At 36.0% G+C, this 12,268-nt stretch overlaps 2 protein-coding genes across 2 annotated transcripts; one reads left to right on the top strand and one right to left on the bottom strand.

Moving 5' to 3' along the window:
• Positions 1–1,208: 1,208 nt before the first annotated feature.
• LOC128890878 (uncharacterized) lies at positions 1,209–4,858 on the top strand. The gene is made up of 4 exons (XM_054149850.1): positions 1,209–1,848; positions 2,892–3,395; positions 3,782–4,040; positions 4,502–4,858. Exons 1-4 carry the CDS (start codon positions 1,782–1,784, stop codon positions 4,722–4,724), a joined length of 1,053 nt encoding a protein of 350 aa, XP_054005825.1. The 5' UTR covers positions 1,209–1,781; the 3' UTR covers positions 4,725–4,858.
• Positions 4,859–4,869: 11 nt separating this feature from the next.
• On the bottom strand, positions 4,870–9,346 carry LOC128890872 (frizzled-7-B). Its single transcript, XM_054149836.1, has 3 exons — positions 7,964–9,346; positions 7,122–7,498; positions 4,870–6,795 (listed from the first exon to the last, which is right to left on the bottom strand). Exons 1-3 carry the CDS (start codon positions 8,761–8,763, stop codon positions 6,257–6,259), a joined length of 1,716 nt encoding a protein of 571 aa, XP_054005811.1. The 5' UTR covers positions 8,764–9,346; the 3' UTR covers positions 4,870–6,256.
• Between the last annotated feature and the right edge of the window lie 2,922 nt (positions 9,347–12,268).

Genomic DNA, 12,268 nt, shown 5'->3' with positions numbered 1-12,268 from the left:
ATTATGGCTAACGTGGTTACCTTGTTCGTGATTCGCGCAATTTTCCTGTCGTTGAGAGGATCATGCATCTCGTGGAAAGCACGTTCTTTTAACGTTCAACTATACGAATTCAATGTCCGTACACTGTTCGTTGTTTTGGGTACGTTTTAGTTTACGAACTACGTTCGAATATTTTATAATACTTTTTAGTGATTCGATTTTACCGGTCAAATATATATATATATATTTTACATATTTTACCGACTCACAGTTAGTAAATTATCGGACAATTAACCATAAGAGTTTTTAGTACTATCTAGCGGTTCTATAATCAACTACTGTAGTCAGAAACATAACGCGGGGTATATCAATTTTAAATAGTATTTCGTAACATATTTCTAATTGAATTATTTCAAAAATTGACAAAATATTTGGTTAATTGTTTTGTACAAAATATATATTTTATCGGTTAATAAGCCCAATAAAGTTGGTATAACTTTGATTTGCACGTATCGTTCGTCGGTATATAGTTTTTAACTTTCTATCTGTAGAAGGTAATTCGTCTTATAGCATCTTAATGCATTGGTAAATGTATATGATAATTGTTAAATTAAATGTAACATGTATACGAAAGTCTACTCAATCGTATCGCGACGATTTATTACGTTTCTTTAATTTCTATAAACTTATACGAATCTGTGTAATCGAAGTATCTCTAAGGTTATTTCTAAGACTTGCAGCGACATCTGTCGAATCTATCTGAAAGTACTTCCAGTAGCACTGCGCAATTGATGCAACAGATCTAAGAATTACAGCCAAGCACTTTCAAAATTATTTATTCACAAAAGGGTTTCTAATTCACACAAGATTCATATGTCAATTGCTTCTGAAATGTATGACTAATTCTAGAAAAGTTTAGTAATCTTAAATTTTTTATCGACAATGTGTATGAATATGTTACGTGTATGCGTACCGATACATACAGATACATTTCTTGACGATTAAACTATACTAATATAATTTTTCACATAAACGAAGAGTACCTATTCGAGGCATACACGAGAAATTTCACTCCTTTATCGTACATATTTTTCGGTGCCACTTTTTGTGTACTAAACAACCTGAGCTACCGATCTACTTACGTATAGTATAGATATCTGTGGTTGTATGCATCTTTTACGCATGCGCGGTAAAACGAAGTCAGTGACGTGCTATTATCAAGTAGAAAATGCATGGAGCCTTATTTTGTTGCGTCTAAAAATGATTTAATACGTATTTTGAAAAATCAACGAAGAACATGACGTAAAATGATGTGTTCCGTGTCACGTGCTAGTGTCCGTCAAATAATTTCTGGTTTACATAACGTTGAATATGTACGCTACTGTTTTCTTGGGTATAAGGTGACACACCAACCGTGCATGTTGCTTGTCATTGGTCAGTGCTTGTTTGGTTAAAAATAGTATATCAAAATGGCTATGATCGCAAATACCTTTCTGTAGTTGATATACAGAGTTATATCTACAGATTTGTAGAGATATATATATATAATTAACCGGTTTGGATGACGTTTCTTCGATCACTGCATTTTACAAAGCTGTGCTACTAATCGATAAATACCGTGCGTTAACTCGTAAGCTCGTAGAGATTACGACGTGTTGTTAGGTTAGACAATTTCACAAGTGCTACGGTGTAAAATTATTTACATAACGCCAATTACCACGTCGTATACCACATTTAACATAGATTAAATAAACAGTGTACGAGTGACAGTGAATAGATTTGTAAATTCTCTAACTTCTACAATGGTATTATCACGCATCAGTAGTTTTCCGGAATTACTGGCAACCGTTTCTCGTGTTTCACACGCAGGTATGAAAATTCCAAAATATTTTTCCAAAGAAGTTTGTATCCACCATTATTATTAAATATCGCAAATACAACAATTGAATTAAGTTGAATTTTCGTGATTTTAAAATCATATATATTTGGTGACGGATCAAAATTTACGACTGTTTCGAAATTTATTAATCGAAAGGCTTGAATTTTAGCATTATATACATAGCATCGAGGAAAAAATATCCTTTATAGTATTATTAGCAAATATTGTTAAACAAATGAATATTTATTTCGAGTGTTTACGTCGATTGTACAAAGGAAGCGATGCAATGACGCAGTTAGTAAGACGTTCATATTTGTATCGGTTTATGCAACTTTTTGGTAATTGTGCTGTATTAATGAATTCGCTGATTTAACAACCTTGAAATATGATAGAAGAGGGAATCTGCTTATAATAAGTGTTCTAGAAAGAAGAAATAATTACTAGTTTTCAAGATATAATTATTAGAAACTCGAGACATAGTACAAAAACGCGTCTTTAACCGAGAATTGTTTATTGTTGTTTGCCGGAACCCGGCTCCGTATTTTGGGGGGCCCCGCAGTCTACGAAAATGTTGATTAACTTTTTACGGAATGATGATACCGTTAACAGATGCAAGACATTGTTTTATTAGCGATGATTCAGTTTAAAGGAGTGACAAAAATCATCAAAGTATTATTATTTAATATTCATCTTATAAGAAAATATATAATATGCAACAGCATTTGTAAATAAATAATTCCTCGTTGGATTTGAATGTGAATTCAGGCCCCGCAAAAGGTCACGCCGGCCCTGCTTACCTCTTATCTTCTAACATCAATAATATCCAAAGTAGATATTAGTAAAATTTCATATACATAGATCGAGTATACTTGATAACCGTCCCCCTTGAACATACTTCAAGGTGATCGAAATCGACGAGGTCATTACCACATTACCATAATTATCGAAATTAACTTCGTTATCTCGAGCTAATTTTCAACGAGGTACCAAATTGGCCCACAGGTCCGTTATAAAAGGATTATAATTTTTGCAGCAAGTGTCATAGGCGAAGTGCAGTGCACGCGGTATGCGGCGGTGCATCAAAATCGCATAAATAGTCTCCACGTGACAAGCGTCCGCCGTTATCCTGATCCCCCTACTCTGCCGCTTCCTACGAACGTCTCTGAAATATTTGCGAACGAAACCGGTCGCTTTACCCCCGAGAGGTCGCGTGATATCGCGGCACCCGTGCTGCTCTATGGAAAAACGGATTGCAAATCTTTCTTTACCGATCAATCAACAAAGTCGATGGAACATTCGAGCATTCCGGTAACCTGCGGGGACACGCACGTGGACTCGTACGATTGTTTTGGCGCGATCAGTTTGAATGGCACGATGCAAAGCAACGTACCAAAACCGTTCTGCTCTAGCGGAAAATCAACCCATTTGAACATGCCTGGCGGCCAATGGGCCAGGGACGGCAAGTACATCGCCGAGGACATGCAGAAATCGCATTATCGAAGCACTCACTTACCGCAACCAAAACTGGGCACTAGTGGTTAGTAAAAGTTCAACAAAGTAAATAAATTTTCTTGAATTTATCAAACGTAACGAATTCAACTAACAAAACGTGAAAAGTTCATTTTTGTCCACGGTGAAGGGATGCGTTAAGCTAAATAAAGAAATACATTATCTGTATTTACTTATGTGCAAATTGTGCCTCGACGAAGGTAAATTTGTTTTTGACATTGTACGGTAATCAAATGTACGATTAATTGTGATCAACGTTAAGATTTAACGTTGTGTAGATTTAATGTGAAAAACGACGTTGGTCGGGTTTAAATTAATCCTATGATAATCGTTCAAATATTATTAAAACATGCGGAACAAACGTCTAATAGCCGACAAGGTAAACCAGTGTGGAAATTGTAATCTGTCGATCAGGTCTCGCAAGTCAGATCCTCGCAACGACCACACTTATGCGAACAGTATTTCGACCAACCCATATCCTCGGTATGAGATATACGACAAATATGCCAAAGCAGTCGAACCTTGCACAGACCGCCGATAGAAAGCAACAACTGGCTTTGGCCAAGAAAGAAAGATTTCGAAGAATAGTAAAGGATTACGGATCTACCGTTGTTGTGTTTCATATAGGAATCTCTCTTATATCTCTCGGTACTATATATACAGCTGTAATTAGGTTAGTACTGCGATATGGCTTATCGCATCTTTTTACGTACGGCTTTGGTACGTGTCACCAAAATTTTAAACATCCGTCCAAGTCATATACCTTTCCTTTGTAATTAAGAGTAATAAAGCTTTTGACAAATTAATATGAAGGGAACGTCGAGACTTATCCCGATCAACTCAGAATTGCGTCAGAGTTTCCATACAAGGATATTTTTCGATGGCGACCAGTTAGTAGTAACATTCGATTACCAGTTTTCCATGTATTTATTATAATCTTTTTCATGTATATTTAAAGTTTATAATAAAAAAAAAAGTATATATATATACATATTTTAATATTATATAGACTAAAATCGTACCATGCATTTTAAAGGGCTCGAGTCTCGACATTCCCTTGCGAGTTTACTCGTTACCTGTATTAATTAATTCCTCGTTGACTGTACTTATTATACAAATATTTACTCATTTCAGTGGATTAGATTTAACGCCTATGATTAAATCCATGTTAAACGAGGAGAATCAAGATCTGGCAAAGATATTAAATTATTCGTCAAACTTTTTGCTAGCATACAGCATTCACAAGGTGTTTGCACCTGTCCGAATTGCGATCACATTTTCCGTAGTACCATTTCTTGTACAATACCTACGAAGAATAGGGTTGCTTAAACCTCCGAAAGTAAAAACAACTAACTGAAGTTGTTCACGTCGTTTGAATAATTATTACTAACTTCGTATGGCACAATTTATGCAATGTAAAATATTATATATATATACATATACATTTTGTAATCATACATTTGTAAACGAATAAATTTAATTAAACAAACATATCAAATGCAAACTCTTTGAATGTATATATTCCGGTTTATTATATAAAGAATATAATAGTTATAATTATTTTACACAACATCATGTATATTTTATGTTTGATAATTTTGCGCATCTAAGATAATGTAAGAACGGCAATTGTAATTACAGCAATATTACTATTAGTTTTTCATCGATCGCCGTAAATACAAGACATACACAAAAGCTCGACAGTTTCAATGGACGAATTGATCAGTGATGTTGGAACAATGATTGCACTCGATACGCGAATCGTTACCGAGTCTATAGGAATGACTCGTGCATTTATGTTCCACAGAGTCACTCAAGTTAATTTGATTACGCATAGGAAACATACAAAATTGCCAAATATTTGGCGGACATATATATATTTACATAACTTTTTAAAAATATATTATAGTACATAGTAAAATTAATGCATATAAGTATGTATATACAATTTAGTTAATCTAGAGTAGCATATGCTTACAAGTCAATTTTACATCTCTCGAAGATCTGTTTGTCTCAAATTTTATTTTATAGAGGCAATGTTTGTAATTATTAGAAAAGGAAAAACATCGCAAAATTCTTAATGATTAGATTGAAAGAAATTTTGAATGTTCTTCGAGTCGTAATCAAATATCATAAAATATCTCTAAAGCTGCTTTGTAAAAATATAAAAATTGTTCGCGAGATTAGTAAGCGTAATTGTTCTCGATCTATCAATCAAACCTAAAGTGGAAGGTTTGAAAATACAATGAGTTATAAACAGGACCCACTGTTTTGTGCATAGTAGAAAAGTACACTTATAAACTTTGAACACTTTGTCTGCAAACAGTTTGAGCATTTTTAACTTAACTTAAACGATATGACATTAGTTATGAATTCTGGTAAGGTATAAGGGAAGAGTACATTACTTAAAATATAATGTAAACATTGTCTAATAATACTTGCAACCTAATCAATGATTAGCTTTAACATTTTATACAGTCCTTACGCAACTTTCATAAAAGTACAGTGGACAAATTCACAAATAGCTCAAACAAACATACAACTGTCTCGATAAAAAAGTATTTTGGCACGGTATATTTGTATAAAATCCCCATAGATTATTTGCAATGCACTGGTGAAGTATAAAAAAATAATCTTAAAATTATTCAGATCTGTGTTCAATAAATCGAACCTCAAACATACTTTTTATGCGAATCATTCAAACGTACAATACTATAAATTGTTCGAATTTTATAAACTGCAATAAAATATGCATTGTTACAAGTTAGTTTGATTAGTTTTTTTTTCGAACGTTTACGTTTACATTTAGTGAACAAATGCGATGATTGAGAAATATAAAACCTTATCAGTTTTGTTGTATGAAATTCCTTAAATTTACTTGATAAGTCTTTAAACATACGCTTCTGCCCGACGTCCTTGTATATGATTGAAAAACTGTCGCCAACTGGTGAGAGTTTTACTCGACCATACCCAAAAGCTACTTGTTATACCAACAATCATAGCCATTAAATATTTGATCATGAAAACTTCAAATTCGGGTCGCCTCCCAACGTCGCGGGTGCGTTCACCAACAGGACATGGCATCGAATACAGAGATTGTGGTCCAGGTCTTGAACACATCTCCATATTCCAAGTTAACATCCATTGATCGAAGTAAGCTTGCTCGTAAAATAGGCACGCAATTACAATCAGTGCAGGAACTATGTATAACACAGAAAATATGCCAATACGAATCATTAATTTCTCTAATTTATCAGTCTTTGTACCATCGTGTTTCATGACCGTGCGTATACGGAAAAGAGACACAAATCCAGCTAACAAGAAGGCAGTTCCAAGAATAAGATAGACACATAATGGTGCTAAAACAAATCCACGTAGAGCTTCGACATTCCAAAGTCCCACATAACAAACACCTGATAATATATCTCCTGTGAAAATAAAAACATATAATGGTCATAGTTATGTAAATTACATCATATAAAATAAAGGAATGTTGTCGAAAAACTCATTTATTCGTTAACAATCAGATATAACAAGTGTTTATCAATCTGGAAACATGAATGAATATAAAATATAAAAAGGACAAAAGAATTTCATATGAAAAAACTGTAATGGAAAACTGATAATTAATATTTTTAAGTACATTCTCTATGTTGTCGACGAATAAACAAATTGTTTTTCTACTACATTCAGTCGTTTTATTTAAGATTTTGAAAAACAAAATATTTTTGAATTTTCGAATAGTATAACTCACCTTCCACCTTCCCCATTGCAAGAATAGTAACTGTTTTGATCGCTGGTGCAGCCCAAGCAGCCAAATGAAAATATTGCGAATTAGCTTCGATTGCTTCGTGACCCCATTTTAAACCAGCAGCTAGGAACCATGTTAATGTTAAGATGACCCACCATATACTAGATGCCATCCCAAAGAAGTATAGTATCATGAAAAGTACCGTGCACAATTCGTGCTTGGTACCTTGCGTTATTGTAGATGCCATTTGAATTCTCTCTAAAAGAGGTGGGAAAGGTTCTCTGCATGAAATAGAATTACCAGCTGCCCAACCAATCACATATGCCAATGCTACCATAAGGTAACAAACTGACAAAAAGATGATTGGTCTCTCCGGGTACCTACACAAAAAGACATTATTTCTAATAAAATTCAAAGTTAACATTCAATTTATTAAGAGACACAAGCTAAAATGTACATTTTATATCATTTTAGTAGTGTAGCTTTATGCATCTTTTGCTTATACTATACAGTACATTATTCATCATTGTTTGAAATTTTTTAATTCACATGAACGTACATCGTACATGAACACTTACTTTACAAACAATTAACAATACCAGTTTTAAAATATTAATTGTTAGGAGTTCTCTTTGATAGCATTCTTAGTCTTTGGCTTTCTTTGCCTATAGGATAATGTGCTATTGTGTAAAAAAATATTGGTCATACAATAGTGTAGGATACTTCTGATCAAACAATTTCAAATGAAAGAATCTAACGAATGGAAATTATCCCTGATCCTCCCACCTTATGTTAATGTATACCTATTATATGCAAAAAGATGAATAGAGTAAACTTTTTCTTACCTGAATCTATCTGTGTCAATGAGAAACGTTAAGAAGGTAAAGAAGCAAGAAGCTGCACAAATGGATGCCCAAGTACCGACCCAGACCCTTGAAAATCTTCGCTCTCTCTCTGTGAAAAACATTCCATCGCAAGGTGCGCCACAATTAGGCTCGACTTTGTCGCCGACCTTCAGAGAATAACCAAATTCGTCTGGAACCTGAAACTGCAAGGGGCAAACAAACCCAAAGTCTCTAGCCCCGACCATGTATCCGCTGCCAAAGGGCTTGGGTCCACCCGTCCAGGATGGCTGGAATTCAGCCACAGGCATACGTGGTGGCGGATACACAGGTGCTGAGGGTTCTGGTGGTGTAGTCTCATTGTGGCCAACGCAAAGCTCAGGACCTCCATTTTCAGGCAACTTGGAACAATCGAGATTCTCAGGCCAGGCGAAGCCGAAACTGTTCATTAAACGTTCACATCCGGCACGAGCACTCTCGCATAAAGATCTGCACGGGGGTATGGCCCTGTCGATGATGGTGCACACTGGCGCGTAGACAGTGCAGAGAAAGAATCGAAGATCAGGACTGCACTTCATCTTAACCAGAGGTGCGAACTGATGCACCTCTTGGCCAGCGTCTTCTTGTTTTTGGTGATTCATGAGATTGGGCATGATCGTCTCGTTATACGGTATGTTCATGCACAAATTGATCGTGATCGGTTCGCATCTTCCGTGATGCGCCAACGGATCTTTCGCGTGCAGAGCATTGACACCGAGCGTGGCCACCAAAACCCCATAGATCGTCGCGTAACACAGAATCATCGCTGATTGTCGTCGGGCGACCGCCACTTCCCAGATCGATTGTCACGCGATGTAGCTTTCAGAAGCACGTAAACGCACCACGCCTTCGGACATCACCAATGAATCGTGCGGAACATAATAATATTTAATCGAAGGAGCGGGCAATCCGAGCGTACCTAACGACGATGATGGACGCGATCACGGTAAGGTAATACTGTAAACAGGACATGGAGGATACGATACGTTAGTGTGGAAACTCTCTCATACTCGATGGACATCCTTGGTGTCATCTACAGGTAAACTCTATCATAAGAAAGTCGTGAGTTGCTCGAAAAAGCAGAAACATTTTATATTTCATTATTTATTCGTGAATATTAAATTAATATCCGTTACATTAAATCTATTGTGTGTTATCTTGTTGTACTGATTTAACTATACCATTAGAAAGTTATCCTTTACATTCTCAAATATTTATACTATAAAGCATGGTTATCTTATGTCTGTGATGACAATTTTACGCTTAAAATTAACAAGCAAAATATATATACTGCAGACTCAACAACTCAACTCAAAGTTGTTCCATCGTTTCTTTGTCTTCGTGTGACGTCACATAGATGATTTCATCTTTGTTTCAAAGCATTTATCTGAAGCCGTGTCTATAAGTTATATGGTCGAAGGTTCCATTCGGTGGCCAACTGATCACTAGAAACTTATATTACTAGAAATTACTAGATTCACCAGTGGTGAAAAAAACCTTCGACCATATTATACTTATAGGCACTGTTTCAGATAAATGCTTTGAAGCAAAGACAAAATCATATATGTGACATCACATGAGGACAAAGTAACGATGGAACTTTGTCGACGATCAAGCTTGAAAGCTGATCAAGTTGTTTGAAGCGAAGAAGCAATATTTTCTAGTAATTCTTTTTCTGAAACGTTTGATACCACGCCGCATGCAATGCCGGACATTATTTTGAAAAAAGTGTACGTCATAAATTAATTTTTGGAAAAAAGATATAACAATTTAAAATTAGCCCCTTCTGTTAGGCAACCTATACTAACAGATACGTCGGGCCGGTTGCCTGCTCGAAGGCGCAACCGTGCCACCTCTTCGCATATCATGTGCTCCTGATACCAAAATGTAAAATTACGGCCAGATTTTGATACGTACCAAAGATTCCACGTGCCACCTTGTTTCATATCATGTTCTCCTGGTAGGCACTTTTGCGCCTACGAGCAGGCAACCGAACCGACGAAAATGTTGGCATAGGTTGACAAATGCAAGGGGCACAACTTTGGTACGTTTCAAATTATGGCTTGAATTTTACATTTTGGTATCAGGAGAACATGATGTGCGATGAAGTGGCAAGAATTTAAAATGTCAATCTCTCTCACACGTAGCCGAGCCTGACGAAAATTGAAATGCAAAGTTGGTTAGTTTAGGTGAAAAATAAAGAGAGAATGTAAATCGGTTCATTTTGATTTTATTTCTTTCCCGACATATAATGCACAATACGTTCGATTTCGTTAGTTGTAATGGTTGCTAATCGTTGCTGATTAGCGTGATCGTAAGTACTATGGTTTGTTGTAGTATTTGTTTGTTTGTTTGTTTTTTTTTTTTTTTTTTTTTGTTTTAATCGTATAGTACATACGTGCTCGTAGAATTCGTGCACTTTTAGACGGGGTCGCGTCTCCGGGCGATCGCTGTGTCACTGTATGTACAATGATAGTCTTTTTCTTCTTTTGAGTTGTGCGATTCGCCCGAAACACGATTTGCAAACGGCCTCATTATCGTAAACAAATAAATAATTTATCTCCTCGAATACTCTCAACTTGAATCGTCATATTAGACGTAGGAGGTCAGCCTTACGATCTTACGGTTAGTAACACTTAAGATTCAATACGGAAGATTGAAATACGTCGAGTTAGCCACTTTTTCGTCTTCCTGTCCCTCTATATAATTTCCATCGTATGAACGATCGTTCTGTCTGGCACAAAACGGAGGAAGCCTGTCATTAAACCTTTGCGGTCCAGATTTTCTCGTTACAGTACATTTTTGTTGAAACTCGTTTGACACAAGACCAGAAAGAGTTAAAGAAAACGCGATCTGACGAAGATTGCTTATACATATACTTTTCTAACATATTCCACTTACCGATTTCTCCATTTGAACTTATCAACGTTCTTTTTTCCTCATACGGTTTTAAGAAGAAAAAGGTCACTTTAGTTATCACTTACACTCTGCTAAAGGGGACGCACTACAAATTATTTATACAAATATAATACATGTACACGTTGCTATACATCTACATCAACGCCGCAATACATCGTGTATAAATAAACATAATAACGAGGAAGACGATTGATAATGGAAGGTTCGTAACGTTACAGCGAAGGTAAGCGAGATAAGTGAGGATTGTTTAATACATTTACCGCGTACGTATCAAACATTATTCCGTTATTAATTTTATAAACGGAAATTAATTTTTTTTGAACGGATCGTATACATTTTTTTGGACCTATTACGTTTCGGAAAGGGACAGGTTGTTCAAGCGGAAAGATCCAAAGATCTTCTCTTGGCGGCAAAACGTTCGATTGGCACAAAGCACGTCATGCGACATCTGTGAGCTGTGAGTCACGCGTGTCTCCTAGATGATCGTCTTGCACTTACTCCTAGTGGGACGTGTTAAGTTTACGAAAAAAATGCTTTCTTTAATAAAATCATGTCACGACCTGCGCGCAGATTCTTTTTCTTAAAACGTCCCAAAAAACGCGAAATCACTGTAATTGTTTCTGTAACAGTTTAAGTCTTTCTTCTCGAGTACCCGCAAAATTTACATTTATTTTTATACCTCCTATATCATCTAAAATGATCCATCGATACGTCAGAAATAATAGTTAAACAAAGATTTACGTATTACTAATGGATAATAAATGTTTATAAATGTTCTCTGCATCGATTACGTTAAATGAACGCGTGGCAACTATATTTGGAGGAACTGGTACGCTTCATCCTCGACGCGAAAGGAAGGAAGACGATAAGTGGCTCGTATTTTGCTCTCGAATAGTCGATTAATATCCTCTGCTCGTACACAATCATCTCAAAATGTGCACGCAAGTATCGTTATGCACATATAGGATTAGAAATATAGTATACGTGCAGAGGTTTATCTGCAAGTACGCGCCTGTACATAATTACGTGTAAAATCCGTCGCGCAATGTCAGAAGAGAGTTGCCTCTTTTTTGATTAGCCCTTTGGAGAGGTTAGGTTACACATAGTGCACGATTTCGGCACACGCGCGTCGTCTAACCACGATTTACGCGTATCCGACTTTACTTTCTATTAAAAAATTACAGATAAAATACGACATTCGATCACGAACAGTCGATTATTCGATCGACAGTTTCTTTTTTCGTTCCTTGCACGATTAAGTACATGCAAACTCCTCCAAAGGGTTAAGCCCTACTCTATATTTCTCTCTCTCTCTCTCTCTCTCTCTCTCTCTCTCTCTCTCTCTCTCTC

Source organism: Hylaeus anthracinus, unplaced genomic scaffold (genome assembly GCF_026225885.1).
Source record: "Hylaeus anthracinus isolate JK02 unplaced genomic scaffold, UHH_iyHylAnth1.0_haploid 12001, whole genome shotgun sequence".
Lineage (NCBI taxonomy): Eukaryota > Metazoa > Arthropoda > Insecta > Hymenoptera > Colletidae > Hylaeus > Hylaeus anthracinus.
Note: the sequence above shows the minus strand (reverse complement) of the source record. Positions and strands in the feature narration are given on the sequence as shown.